Source organism: Acipenser ruthenus, chromosome 7 (genome assembly GCF_902713425.1).
Source record: "Acipenser ruthenus chromosome 7, fAciRut3.2 maternal haplotype, whole genome shotgun sequence".
Lineage (NCBI taxonomy): Eukaryota > Metazoa > Chordata > Actinopteri > Acipenseriformes > Acipenseridae > Acipenser > Acipenser ruthenus.
Genome location: NC_081195.1, coordinates 67,856,844 through 67,872,905, shown reverse-complemented (window position 1 = coordinate 67,872,905; position 16,062 = coordinate 67,856,844). Strand labels below are relative to the sequence as shown.

The window sequence follows — 16,062 nt, the reverse complement described above, 5'->3', positions numbered from 1 at the left end:
TTTGTGGATCTGTACTATCCACTTAGCATTTAATTAAAGCAGATTAATCCTGCAGTGAGTCCACACTTAAACAGAGGGGGTGAGTATGGTGAGTGATATAATGCACTACTCATCCCATTCAAAAGAGCCACATGTGAAGTATTTAATGTCAAGCACTGATCATGTCATTTAAACTCTTACAGTAAACAATAAGCACACTAAATACACACACTCTTAGAAAGATATTTTTCTAGAAAAAAACATAAATACACAATAGAACCATAAACCTTAATCAGTTAGTATATTATTAATCCGTTAATAAAGTAAGCTTTTATACTACGCTTAGTAATACTCAATGACTAACAGTTCGACTAAGCTTATTTCAGTGTCTTTATAGTCATAACATTTGTCATTAAATTGTATATGTGTCTTTTAGTTTTACGAAATATTGCATACCATTACTGAGTTTAATAGGTATGGATGCAATGCTGTACTTTGAAATCCTATAGATGTAATGCAGAACATTTTATTGTGTTTCATATATACCGTATGTATGCACATGGTACTAATGCACAGCATGTACCTTGCCAGTTGTACTGACAGACAGACAGGCAGACAGGCAGGCAGGCAGAGACAGACAGGCAGACAGGCAGGCAGGCAGGCAGGCAGGCAGAGACAGACAGTCAGACAGACAGACAGACAGACAGACAGGCAGGCAGGCAGGCAGACAGACAGACAGACAGACAGGCAGGCAGACAGGCAGGCAGGCAGAGACAGACAGACAGGCAGGCAGGCAGGCAGGCAGACAGACAGACAGACAGACAGACAGTCAGACAGACAGGCAGACAGACAGACAGACAGACAGACAGACAGACAGACAGAGTCTCAAGCTCAGGTTTGAAAAGATCAAGACGCTTGCTATGTGATGATAACAAAGGTTATTCAAAACTCAGGTATCCTTGATATATATACACATTATATATCAATGTTATTTTTGCTAAGCACAAATAGCATGGTTTACCTATGAAAAAGTACTCTCCCACGCATTGTGTGTCTATCTATCTATATACAGATATAGATATATACTGTATATCGGTAAATGTGTGTTGTGTATAATTATATAGTATTTTTTTTTCTATTAAATGTAGCTAGTGTTTAATTTTTTTTTATTGTAAAACGTGGCACAAAAGTCTATTCACGTTTTATAGTTTGATATAAGCTTTTGTATTTAAAAGTACAGTGTAGATGCACACAGTATCATACATGAAGGGGAGAGCGCTCGGCTGGGGTGAATGGCAGTGCCCTATTAGCCAGCCCTGTAAATATTTCTGTTGTGTTTATCCTGGGTTGTGAGATAACACGCCGTGGCCTCAAATACCTTGGATTATTTCCAGGCACAGAGACAGACTTCGCAATGAAATGAACTGATTCCTTATTAGTGCTTTTGAACAAACTCTCCAGTGTGAAGAACCTGACTATACAGAGACCCTGCTCCCCTTTTCACTCTGTATTCACAGAGGGTACTGGACAAAACAGAAACTCCTCTTATCTGCAGCACGGGGTTTTGCATCCTTGGGATCACTTAAAGGATTAGTTTGCTATACTGTACAAACGGCACCTTTGCGTGTACTCTGTAAAATATAAAAGCTGCATCTCCCTGCTTGCAATCCTGCCTCCCTGCAATTTCACCAAGCTGGACAGACAGCGGCTATGACAGGCTTTGCTAGAGAAATAGAAGATGATCGGTGGGCAGGTGCTTCCATATGCAAGACTGCGCAGATTACTGATGTTTAACAAGGAGCCTTCACTAATCTGAAGACTGTGGGTCATTCTGCTGAACAGAAGGAATTAGAGACAGTATTCCTTGTGGAATGATTTTGTATCCCTCCACGGCAATTTAAACACCCTTCAGACTCACCCACAGCAAATCAGCGCCGTCCTGGCTGCCCATGCTAGCCCTACACCCTCTTGACAATGCTAGGGCAATGCCGTCCTGGCTGCCCATGGTAGCCCTACACCCTCTTGACAATGCTAGGGCAATGCCGTCCTGGCTGCCCATGGTAGCCCTACACCCTCTTGACAATGCTAGGGCAATGCCGTCCTGGCTGCCCATGGTAGCCCTACTCCCTCTTGACAATGCTAGGGCAATGCCGTCCTGGCTGCCCATGCTAGCCCTACTCCCTCTTGACAATGCTAGGGCAATGCCGTCCTGGCTGCCCATGGTAGCCCTACACCCTCTTGACAATGCTAGGGCAATGCCGTCCTGGCTGCCCATGGTAGCCCTACTCCCTCTTGACAATGCTAGGGAAACGCTGTCCTGGCTGCCCATGCTAGCCCTACTCCCTCTTGACAATGCTAGGGCAATGCCGTCCTGGCTGCCCATGCTAGCCCTACACCCTCTTGACAATGCAAGGGCAATGCCGTCCTGGCTGCCCATGCTAGCCCTACACCCTCTTGACAATGCAAGGGCAATGCCGTCCTGGCTGCCCATGCTAGCCCTACTCCCTCTTGACAATGCTAGGGCAATGCCGTCCTGGCTGCCCATGCTAGCCCTACTCCCTCTTGACAATGCTAGGGTAACACCGTCCTGGCTGCCCATGCTAGCCCTACTCCCTCTTGACAATGCTAGGCAAGTTATTATGTAGGCTATATGAAAATAACTGAGGTTCTGAGGACAGCTCATGAAGATAAATGCCCACAAATGAAAGATTTTTCTGCGAAAAAACTAGTAGCACAATACGATTGCTGTGCAATGGAGTTGTAGTGCAAATATCTAATGGGTAATTTGATGTGTCATTGCAGGAGAATCGCATCAAAAAGAAGTCCTCACTGTTAAATACAATAAAAAACTGAAATATCTTGCTTGCATAAGTATTCAACCCCCACACATTAATATTTGGTAGAGCCACCTTTCGCTGCAATAACAGCTTTAAGTCTTTTGGGGTAAGTATGTACCAGCTTTGCATACAGTGTCGGAGTGATTTTGACCCATTTTTCTTGGCAGATTTGCTCCAGGTTGTTCAGGTTGGTTGGACGACACTTGTGGACCGCAATTTTCAAATAGTGCCACAGATTCTCAATGGGATTGAGATCAGGACTTTGACTGGGCCAATGTAGGAAATTCACCTTTTTGTTCTTGAGCCACTCCAATGTTGCTTTGGCCTTGTGCTTGGGATCATTGTCCTGCTGAAATGTGAATTTCCTCCCAAGCTTCAGTTTTTTAGCGGACTGAAGCAGGTCCTCTTGCAGTATTTCCCTGTATTTTGCTCCATCCATTCTTCCTTCAATTTTAACAAGATGCCCAGTCCCTGCTGATGAGAAGCATCCCCACAGCATGATGCTGCCACCACCATACTTCACTGTAGGGATGGTGTGTCTTGAGGCATGGGCAGTGTTAGGTTTGCGCCACACATAGCGCTTTGAGTTTTGGCCAAAAAGCTCTATCTTGGTCTCATCTGACCACAAAACCTTTTCCCACATCACAGCTGGGTCACTCTCATGCTTTCTGGCAAACTCCAGACGTGCTTTCAGATGATACTTTTTGAGTAACAGCTTCTTTCTTGCCTCCCTCCCATACAGGCCAGTGTTATGCAGAGCTCTTGATATGGTTGACTGGTGCACCATTACTCCACTTCCAGCCACTGAACTCTGTAGCTCCTTCAAAGTGATTGTTGGCCTCTCTGTGGCTTCTCTCACAAGTCTCCTTCTTGTTTGAGCGCTGAGTTCTGAGGGACGGCCTTTTCTTGGCAGTGCCTGGGTGGTGTGATGCAGCTTCCACTTCCTGATTATTGATCCAACTGTGCTCACTGGGATATCCAAACACTTGGATATTATTTTGTACCCTTTCCCTAATCTATGCATTTGTATTACTTTATCTCTAACTTCGGTAGAATGCTCTTTGGTCTTCATTTTCCTTCAGATTCACAGCCTGACCAATGATCCTTCAACAGTGGGGTTTTTATCCAGAAAATGTGACAGCAACTTTAATGGTTCACAGGTGGAGGCCAATGGTAAGGTAATTGTGTCCTCGTTAGGGCAATTTCTTTCATCGGTGTAAACTGGGAGCTTCCACAGCACAGGGGTTGAATACTTATGCAAGCAAGATATTTCAGTTTTTTATTTTTCTTAAAAATATTTCCCAACATAAAACCAGTGTCACCTTACAATAATTGATTTTGAGTTTCAGTGTTTTAAAATAAAATATCAAACAGAACGAAATTTCAATGTGCCATTTGTAATTCAGTAATATGAGAGAATTGGTCAGGGGTCTGAATACTTTTGCAAGGCACTGTATATATTGCAAAACGATTTCACCTGAATAGAGTATTCTGCATATGTACACCAGCCAGACTGTCACAGTACAGTTGTTGTTTTTTTGTTTTTAGATGAATTTCAGTGCAGTGATATTAAAAGAATACACGCACCTGATGCTTAAAGTCACATCATGTTACACTTCTAGAAATGTCAGCTGGCGATGCACGTAGCTGGCAATCGACCAGCAGGGCTGGATCATATTTTACAATCCCCAAAAGGCTGCGAGTAACAGTCTCTCAGCATTGATGTATTGTTTTTGAACCTGATCACACATTTTCTTCAATGTAAGTTTCGGGAGTGCGGTTCAGTGCTCAGTTTACAGGTCAGGCAGTGACTGACTGACTGTCACTGCAGGTGCCGGCTTTGTGGATCTGTACTATCCACTTAGCATTTAATTAAAGCAGATTAATCCTGCAGTGAGTCCACACTTAAACAGAGGGGGTGAGTATGGTGAGTGATATAATGCACTACTCATCCCATTCAAAAGAGCCACATGTGAAGTATTTAATGTCAAGCACTGATCATGTCATTTAAACTCTTACAGTAAACAATAAGCACACTAAATACACACACTCTTAGAAAGATATTTTTCTAGAAAAAAACATAAATACACAATAGAACCATAAACCTTAATCAGTTAGTATATTATTAATCCGTTAATAAAGTAAGCTTTTATACTACGCTTAGTAATACTCAATGACTAACAGTTCGACTAAGCTTATTTCAGTGTCTTTATAGTCATAACATTTGTCATTAAATTGTATATGTGTCTTTTAGTTTTACGAAATATTGCATACCATTACTGAGTTTAATAGGTATGGATGCAATGCTGTACTTTGAAATCCTATAGATGTAATGCAGAACATTTTATTGTGTTTCATATATACCGTATGTATGCACATGGTACTAATGCACAGCATGTACCTTGCCAGTTGTACTGACAGACAGACAGGCAGACAGGCAGGCAGGCAGAGACAGACAGGCAGACAGGCAGGCAGGCAGGCAGGCAGGCAGAGACAGACAGTCAGACAGACAGACAGACAGACAGACAGACAGGCAGGCAGGCAGGCAGACAGACAGACAGACAGACAGGCAGGCAGACAGGCAGGCAGGCAGAGACAGACAGACAGGCAGGCAGGCAGGCAGGCAGACAGACAGACAGACAGACAGACAGTCAGACAGACAGGCAGACAGACAGACAGACAGACAGACAGACAGACAGACAGACAGAGTCTCAAGCTCAGGTTTGAAAAGATCAAGACGCTTGCTATGTGATGATAACAAAGGTTATTCAAAACTCAGGTATCCTTGATATATATACACATTATATATCAATGTTATTTTTGCTAAGCACAAATAGCATGGTTTACCTATGAAAAAGTACTCTCCCACGCATTGTGTGTCTATCTATCTATATACAGATATAGATATATACTGTATATCGGTAAATGTGTGTTGTGTATAATTATATAGTATTTTTTTTCTATTAAATGTAGCTAGTGTTTAATTTTTTTTTATTGTAAAACGTGGCACAAAAGTCTATTCACGTTTTATAGTTTGATATAAGCTTTTGTATTTAAAAGTACAGTGTAGATGCACACAGTATCATACATGAAGGGGAGAGCGCTCGGCTGGGGTGAATGGCAGTGCCCTATTAGCCAGCCCTGTAAATATTTCTGTTGTGTTTATCCTGGGTTGTGAGATAACACGCCGTGGCCTCAAATACCTTGGATTATTTCCAGGCACAGAGACAGACTTCGCAATGAAATGAACTGATTCCTTATTAGTGCTTTTGAACAAACTCTCCAGTGTGAAGAACCTGACTATACAGAGACCCTGCTCCCCTTTTCACTCTGTATTCACAGAGGGTACTGGACAAAACAGAAACTCCTCTTATCTGCAGCACGGGGTTTTGCATCCTTGGGATCACTTAAAGGATTAGTTTGCTATACTGTACAAACGGCACCTTTGCGTGTACTCTGTAAAATATAAAAGCTGCATCTCCCTGCTTGCAATCCTGCCTCCCTGCAATTTCACCAAGCTGGACAGACAGCGGCTATGACAGGCTTTGCTAGAGAAATAGAAGATGATCGGTGGGCAGGTGCTTCCATATGCAAGACTGCGCAGATTACTGATGTTTAACAAGGAGCCTTCACTAATCTGAAGACTGTGGGTCATTCTGCTGAACAGAAGGAATTAGAGACAGTATTCCTTGTGGAATGATTTTGTATCCCTCCACGGCAATTTAAACACCCTTCAGACTCACCCACAGCAAATCAGCGCCGTCCTGGCTGCCCATGCTAGCCCTACACCCTCTTGACAATGCTAGGGCAATGCCGTCCTGGCTGCCCATGGTAGCCCTACACCCTCTTGACAATGCTAGGGCAATGCCGTCCTGGCTGCCCATGGTAGCCCTACACCCTCTTGACAATGCTAGGGCAATGCCGTCCTGGCTGCCCATGGTAGCCCTACTCCCTCTTGACAATGCTAGGGCAATGCCGTCCTGGCTGCCCATGCTAGCCCTACTCCCTCTTGACAATGCTAGGGCAATGCCGTCCTGGCTGCCCATGGTAGCCCTACACCCTCTTGACAATGCTAGGGCAATGCCGTCCTGGCTGCCCATGGTAGCCCTACTCCCTCTTGACAATGCTAGGGAAACGCTGTCCTGGCTGCCCATGCTAGCCCTACTCCCTCTTGACAATGCTAGGGCAATGCCGTCCTGGCTGCCCATGCTAGCCCTACACCCTCTTGACAATGCAAGGGCAATGCCGTCCTGGCTGCCCATGCTAGCCCTACTCCCTCTTGACAATGCTAGGGCAATGCCGTCCTGGCTGCCCATGCTAGCCCTACTCCCTCTTGACAATGCTAGGGTAACACCGTCCTGGCTGCCCATGCTAGCCCTACTCCCTCTTGACAATGCTAGGCAAGTTATTATGTAGGCTATATGAAAATAACTGAGGTTCTGAGGACAGCTCATGAAGATAAATGCCCACAAATGAAAGATTTTTCTGCGAAAAAACTAGTAGCACAATACGATTGCTGTGCAATGGAGTTGTAGTGCAAATATCTAATGGGTAATTTGATGTGTCATTGCAGGAGAATCGCATCAAAAAGAAGTCCTCACTGTTAAATACAATAAAATGATGAGAGCTTATTTTCTTTGAGAAACAGATACTAGTATTATCGGGTACAGCAGTAGGTGTACAATCAGCAACGCATTTACTAATTGAATATGGGATAACTCATAATCAACAGCAATGAATGCATTAAGGACACTTTATTACTCAAAAGCAAAAAGCAAAATAAAGCATGTGTAGACTTTTCACAGAGGCCATTTGATACAGCTGTGCGCATTATTATGTAGTGTAATATAATTATTATGTCGTGTAATTTAATTATTATGTCGTGTAATTTAATTATGTAGGGTAATTTAATTATTATGTCGTGTAATTTAATTATGTAGGGTAATTTAATTATTACGTAGTGAAATATAATTATTATGTAGTGCTGCTGGGCAATGTCCCTCCTTCCTGACTTGTATCTATCATTGATTCGTTCTGAATACTTTAAACACACCCCAGCTACTGAGTGACAGCACATTCCTACACTCCTATTGGAGACTCTGCCTGCGAGCTTTAAAACGAGATCGCAATTAGGATGGTTTGTTTGCGGGATTTAAAACTGTATTACAGTTAAGATACTGAGGATTTAAAAAACAGAATTGCAAATTGTTGTGAAATGTAAAAAAAAAAAAATGCCTACACACAAAAACCCCAGAAGAATGTGCCCGTGACCATAAGGATTTCATTGTGGAAGACAGCAAAGGAAAGAAGGTACAACTTAAGTGTGCAAGTACTGTCGAGTTAGGATACATATTTTGACAGAAGAAAAAAAAAACATTTTGGAAAGTAACCAAAAACAATAATTTCATACATTATATAAAGATCGAAAGCGATTTACATAAAACTCAAAAATAGCTAAAATAAAATTAAAAAAGCACCGAAAAATGAAATGAATAAAAACAGAACAACAGAAGCCCTAAATATAATATAATACATGCATTAAGAAAACTCCATTATATATATATATATATATATATATATATATATATATATATATATATATATATATATAAATTTGTTTTTGACATTTCCCAATACAATCCGAGGAGTCTTTAGTCTAGTGACGTCACTGGGTGGCAGCGTGAGGCGCGAGGTTCCAAATAACCAGGGCAATTCGCTGATCAATAAATATAACTGAGGCGTAAAAGCAATGGCAATCACTAGTCAATGAATTGCTGCATTTCTACCAGGCAGCCAATATTGTAATTACGTACAGTAGTATCCTCACTAATGACTGAGAAAACTGTATAAAAGTTCCCCATAGTGAAAGCACAGCAAAGTGGAATAAAGCATTGTGAAAGCATGGGTAAGCATGGGTAAGCATTGTAAGGAATAGCGAGGTATGGTAAAGCATATTAATAAACATGGCAAACCATGTTAAATGTATTGTAAAAAGTGAGACGTTCTTGACGAAGTAAAAATAAATACATAAATAAAGCACGGTGTTTCATATCATTGAATTCACCTTGTGCTTTCTGTGGAGGCTGCTAAGGGTTGCTTATCGAAACAGGAATACCCTCAACAATAGTATCTGATAGAAAGGGTTCCAAGTGGACTTTCCATATCGGGTGCAAAGTTCACACTGAGAGACGTACACGGTGTAAGAACTCGCATTGGGAACTACACACCTTGGAGGTGTGTGCTGCTACATATAGGATACGAGCGAATAACCTGAAAGAATCCAGCTAGTCCTAATGCATGCGCCGTGAAGTGCAGTGTGGTGGCATAAACCACTGCAGGGGGTAGTGACCTGCTGTAATAACACGATGCAGGTTCATTCTTTCTGCAAGACCCGCAATATCGATACATTGAGAAACACACTCCTACATGATCTTTAACTGCAGTATGCATGCTATTTTCTGGTAGTCAAGCTAGTGTGCAACATTTCTATTACATTTAAAACAAGGCAGTTATCAGCTCAGGTCAGCAGTAATGTCAAATTCTCAGGTTTGAGTCTGATGCTATTTACAGGACAGTTGTCTGTCCTACTTCTGCAGAGACTGACTTCCACTGTGTCTCCAATGCGTGCAATACCACTGCTCGCCACTAGAGGCCAGCTAGTTCAATCAACTAAAGCACAGAATTGCACTTGGAAACCCAAACGCTGCCCGTAGATAAGTTTTAAAGAAAAACAATGTCAGTGTATTCTCAACATAAACCAAGACGCTGCTGGTTTAATTATCTTATGAAGCGGTACTGTTATGTTTTATTTTTATTAAACGTTCAGTTTATAACACTGATGTTGACTTTGATCTGTCTTGTAAGCGTTTACTGGCTCCTGTCGTAGTCTGAAAACGAGCAGGTAGAGACAAAGAGTATCCAGGTCTCTTCACAGCGTCCTCCCTGCGCTTCATTTTGTATCAACGCGATGTGGTTATAATGAAAGTTAAGACAGCCCGTTTAATTATAAAAAAGGAGACAATAGCCAATCCGCAAACAGCTCCCTTATATTAGAGTATATCTTATATTATTACATCTTGCTCTTAATTGTATTGTTATTCTTGATATGTATTTTTTGTATACAACTGTACGTCGCCCTGGATAAGGGCGTCTGCTAAGAAATAAATAATAATAATAATAATAATAATAATAATAATAATAATAATGTATCATTGTTTTTTATAGAGTATATATGTAATTTAAGTGTTACATGTTTACCCAACATTTCAAAACGTTCCATTTCTCTTAAATCTAGAGCTTCAAAACGAATTGAATTAGTTATCTTAACGAGGCAAATACATATTATTATTATTATTATTATTATTATTATTATTATTATTAATAATAATAATAATAATAATAATAATAATAATAATAATAATAATAATAATAGGCTACAGTGCATGCCCTAACAACTTAAGAAGTTATACTAGTCTCTTCTCAGTAAATGGTCCAGCCTCATGATTGTTTTTATATTAATTTACTTGAAAACTAAAATACATAAATGACATCAATAGTTACAATTATTGCTTAAACGCACCGTATTTGCCAAACTGCTGCAGCTGTTTAGCAGCTTAAGTACTACAGCACTTAGTCGTATAGATAGATAGATAGATAGATAGATAGATAGATAGATAGATAGAGACGAGTAGGGTATATACGTACTGTGTCGTTTCAGTAGTTCTGTATGAAAACTTTTCATTTTGTTTGTTAGTAAATCTTTGAAAGCACTAAACCCGTATCTATATCTCGCGTTACATGTTTACTCCCCTCTTGAATAATAATTTGTGACTGCATGCTAACTACTGGAAATGTTGTTTCGCACTGAACTAAACATGACCCGTGTTGTGTTGTTTTCACTTCTCGTTAATTGACTTCAGGTAGCCACACACCGCCAAAAGTCTGGCATAGCCTATATTCTATATATTGTAATACCATAGGAAGCTGCAGTGGACAGCTATAGAGCTGGACTATGTGCTTGTAACTGGAAAAGAGTTTCCAAAGCTCGGCATACAATAGTGGAAATGGACCTCTAACTGTTATTTTAGATCGCAACAGTATCTCCAAGTGTAGCCTATACCACATTAAAGTAAGGTTTACAAAACCGAGTAGTACAGTACAGGCGAAAATAATGACCATGTCCAATTAGATTGTATAGGTTATACCTTTAGCGTTTAAACGCACACAACATTTTAAATGTAAACACAAACTTAATGTGAAATAGAAAAACAGACATTTCTTAATTTAAAAAAGCTCAGCTGATTTAAAATAATGCAAAATATACAATTTTTTTGTTTATAACATGTAATAAATATATCTATAGTGTAGCAGGCAGCGTACAGTATTGCTACCCCTAGACCCCCACTCCAATCTGCATAAATCGAACAAAACAAAGACAGCACAATGCCACCATGCGTGTGTGACCGCAAGACTAACATGATGGAGCAAGCAGAATGCTCACAATGCTGAAAGCCCTTACCTGATCCCTCTGAATGCATGGCAACGAAGTCCTTCTGTGTGATCTGCTGCTGCTGGACTGACTGTTCGCCATGTCTGATGAAATTACAGAGCTGGATCTCCTTCTCCTTTTAAATACAGGGATGTGCTCCTTTGCCCCCGTCAGGGAAGTACAGCCCTCTTCGTGCTGGCCCGGGCTCGGCAATAGCTGGTCTGTATACCTCGCAAGAAGGAAGCCCAGCACCCCAACCAGGTACGCCAGGTAGGGTCTACAACCGTCCCGGACTTTATTCAGCGAGATCAGAGAAAGGGTCCTGACCAGGCTGATAAAGACGATGACAGAAAGACCCTGCTTCAGTTTCACTCTCAGCAGTGCCCCGGTTGCCAAGCAGGCCAGTACCACCAGCGTTGCCGTGAAAGAGAGCAACTGATCCTCCGAGCCGAAGAGCAAGAGCTGGGCAGCCGCTTCTCCCAGGTGGCAGACCGTCAGGAGGAAAAGCGCAGTTTTTAGCATGACCCCGCAGCGTGTTAGGTACAAGCCAACCCAGAAGAACGCACATACCAGTGAGAACAGGGGCGCCGCCGAGTGCCACCAAGCTACCAGGAGCTCCGCCGCGCACCCCGAGAGAGAGTGGGGCACCGGCGAGTCCGGCACCTTGCCCCTGTTGCTGCTGCTGTACTCGATTTCCCCGTTCACAAACTTCAAAGCCAACAGAACCGAGAGAGAGCCGACGCACACCGCGGACGAGACTTTCCAGGAACTCCAGATTCTCTTCAGCATTAATGCCCCCCACATCTGGCATTCAGGGTCCCTTTTTAATGGCGTGACACAGGTCTTTATGTAGCCATTACGACTGGGTCCCCAGGAGTTTTTATTCTCGTAACGGTTGTTGAATTTCCCACTGAAATTGGTTGATTCTGCTGTCATTTCCATGTTTTTTTTTTTTTGTTTTTTTTTTTGTTTTTTTTAATGGCATATACACTATGGTATCGACAAGTTATACCCTACTTGCTATACGGTAGGCTACTTTCTTTTTTCAACCCCCTCTAAAAAAATTATTACCTATAAAAAATATGAAAACAGTTTCAGTAAAAAAAAAAAAATGCTCCCTATGGTTTAATCAATAATCATGTCTTTTTCATATAATACATATTGATATTATAACAATAAACCTTTATATGAAATATTCAACTGGGCTATTGCAGGTAGGACCATGCTTCAAACATTGTACAGTCACTATAGCACTGTAGTACACAGACTGACAAGCCAAGCGCTGACGTTTTGCAGATCCAGGCCATTGATATTCATCATCGCTGCTCTCTCTCTCACTCTGTCTCACGCTCTCTCCTTTCCGGTCGTTTATTTTACTCCTGTTATTATACTATTATATATGTTTTAATATAATTCAGTTTTTCTTCTTATTCGGCGATTCCTTCTTGCAAAAATAGGATCGCAATTCCCGATCGTTTGGAAACGTTGCCGATCTGTCTCTGGTCATATTTTAAAAAGAAATGCTTCAATGAAGAAAGAAAGAAAGAAAGAAAGAAAGAAAGAAAGAAAGAAAGAAAGAACCCGATGCTCCGTGTCTTTAAAAAATAATCAAACACATTGAAAAATAAATAAAACAACAGTCTGGTAAGTATGACGACGATGTGAGTTTAGCTCCAAATAAACAGCAGAAAAAAACACCGATGTGGTTGCGGCTCCCGAGCTGCGGGTGCTCGAGTGTGTGTATTACACAGCTCCTAACACAGTTCCTTCATACATGCACTGCACAGCTACGCAATATCAACGCAGCACACAGCGTTCACTGACTGGAGCGCTAGCTACCACGGTGTCAGATGGTGTCTGATTATTGTAAACGGGGATACTTGAGATAAGCATGAATTTTAACTAGGCTCTTTAGAACTGTTTGTCCTGCATGTGTAAGCGTTGCCTAGGCGCGTTGCTAGATATTTTATTATGATTTTATTTGTATTTAAACAGAATGTAATTCTGCATGTTTGCAGTTGCTGCACACATTAAGTAGCTGTAGACATTTCATGCTAGGATGTGAATTAAAAAAAACAAAAAAACAAAACATGCTTTTCTTGTTTGATTCAATATGGTATGGATAACTTTGAAGAAATCAGAATGTTGTTTTAAAAACGGTTTATTTATTATTGTATATGTATTGGTGTTATTATAACTCAGATATCCTCCTGCATAATTATAATATGTATATATTGTAAGTTAGCAATTGTCGATATGAAATGAATATGAAGACTATGGACGGTGTGTGTATATATATATATATATATATATATATATATATATAGACACACACACACACACACACACACACACACACACAACATTATTTTTATATTAACTAACACATCTTTGTAACAAGACATATATTTTGAAACTATGGATGCCAGTTCATAAAACTATAATGTCTGGATCTATGCATCTTAAAGAAGAAATAAGCCACTTTTAGGACAGCCAGCCCTGCTAAGCCAACGACAGGCTCAGTGCTGTCGTGATTTTATTAACCCATATTTTGCTGTTGTTATTGTGTGTTTATTTGTGTAAAGTGGGATGCACAGTACATACCACTTAATTGTTCAGAGAAATGTTTCCTTTGAAGCAGATAAGTGCATCTCGGTCCATTGATGAAAGTGGCTGTATCATCATCAAAGTGGTTATTTAAATATGAATCAGTCTATTCAAATCTACTATGAAGCAGCTCTTCCACCGCTGAAGGAATGCAACATTAATCTTTCATTAATTGCATGCTTCGTCTTCTTGTTTCAGTCATTAAAAACATGTTTTATTAAAAAAACATGCAAATTAACTCCCTCTTTCAATGAAACATATTGCAACAAAAATATCTTTATTTTTTGTAAAAAATTCCAATTACAGTATGAAATGCACAAAGCACCCCAGAGCGCTGTACTGTTTAAAATGACAACATGAACCCCGCTTTAAATTCCATTTGAAGTATTCCTGTTAAAATACTGTAGTGTTCATGTTGCAGTTTTCCCATGGTTATACTATGCTGTTACCACAGTTTACCCCAGTTGGCCATGTTTTTAATATGCTTTACCATACCTCTGTGACTTACAATGCTTACCTATACTTTACGATGCTTTCTCCATGCTGTATTACACTTTGCTATGCTTTTACTATGGAGAACTTTTATAAGGGGGTAGAGTAAGTGTTTGAGTAAATAACAAAACCAACCCCACTGCTGACCCAGTCTCCATGTGCAAAGGACAACTGTTCAAGGCCTAAGGCATTCTCTTTAAGTTAAAGCAAGGCCAAACATGTTAGTTAAAGGGCTACTTAACATTTACATTTCCCTAATATTTCATTTCTTACATTTTTTAATATCATATGTGTGTGCTGTATGATTCTCTTGCTGTTTCTGTTAGAGCATTATCAAGGCTGATTGTGAGGAAAGTGAGGTGGGGAGTCATGTCCATGTTGCACTGGATTCAGTGCACAATCCTTCACTTGTGAGCTTCAGTGCACAGCTCATATGCTTCCCCACTTCATTGCCTTAAAAAAAGGAAAGAAAGAAGAAAATGCTTTCTGGAATAGCATGAAATAACATTGGACTCAGAAATGAAATGTATGGAAAGTATGAAAGATGCTAAGTATCACTTAACCACTATACAGCAAGCTGCTCTGCAGGTGTTGTTATAAAGTTTTTAACCTGATCTGAACAACAGGCCAGAATCCGACACGGCAGTGCATCACACAACTCTTCCCTTTCACTCGTACTACTCAAAAACGGCCACAGACTAGAAATGTCGGAATTCAAGTCTACTGTTGCTTTGCCTTTGAACATGTTCACTCCTCAATGAGAAGGAAACAGCTTTATTTTAACAACCGTCTTGCAAGCTCTTTCTAAACAATGAATGATACAGAGCGGGGAAACTTTAAATGAGAAAGAGATCCTACATGTTTTAATTTCTGTAAATTAGCTTGAATGGCTTTCTAGGGTCTGGGCTGTCCTATACCTCTACTGGGTGTTACATTGTGCTGAAGGTTGCATGTACTCCGAGTGCATGGCTCCAATCAATGACACCATTAGGGATGGCTTTGTTATCTACTAATATCACAATTTCTTTCACGTCCAATAGACGCTAATACAGAGGAGAGATCAAATCTGCTTTATACAAGGTAGCCTTTAATTTGCTATTTGACCCTTTTTTTGTAAAACATTATTTAGAACACCACTACTTAACTCAGTGACCCTCAACATATGTACAGCAGTCTTTAATTATTCTGTCTAATAAAGTACACAAGCAGGTGTTCCACAAAGTCATACATAGCTTGCACTGCAAAGCCTGTTTTAAAAATAATTTCGTAACACAATCCTTTGATGTTTTATTTGATTCATTTTTCAAGTCATCTGAATCTGTTGCTTCGTCACAGATAAAACTTTAACAATTAGCAATGTAATTGCTAAGGTAGTAATAATACAAGTGAATGGATGCTGACGAATTCATGTTGCATCGTAACTGCTTGTATAATTTCATACTGGCAATTACACAATGATGGCCTTAAAAGCTTGTTGGTTGATCAGAGGGACATATCTCTGCAAAGGCATGATGCACAACTCATGTCGTCATACGTATTACTTACTCCAAATCCATTGTGGTATTTCAGTAGTTCCACAATCAAAACGGATTATCTAGTTGTTTGTTTTGGTAGTTCAAATTCAGCCATAATGACAACAAATGGTCAGCATTAAATAAA

At 40.4% G+C, this 16,062-nt stretch overlaps 1 protein-coding gene across 2 annotated transcripts in view; it reads right to left on the bottom strand.

The window, feature by feature from the left end:
* LOC117416057 (cGMP-inhibited 3',5'-cyclic phosphodiesterase 3A-like) overlaps window positions 1-13,171 on the bottom strand; it is a 113,466-nt gene extending 100,295 nt beyond the window's left edge. For both annotated transcript variants that reach the window (XM_034027087.3, XM_034027088.3), the window contains exon 1: window positions 11,335-13,171. In XM_034027087.3, coding sequence (XP_033882978.2) covers window positions 11,335-12,246 — 912 coding nt within the window. In that variant the 5' untranslated portion in view covers window positions 12,247-13,171. The remainder of the gene's footprint in view (window positions 1-11,334) is intronic.
* Between the last annotated feature and the right edge of the window lie 2,891 nt (window positions 13,172-16,062).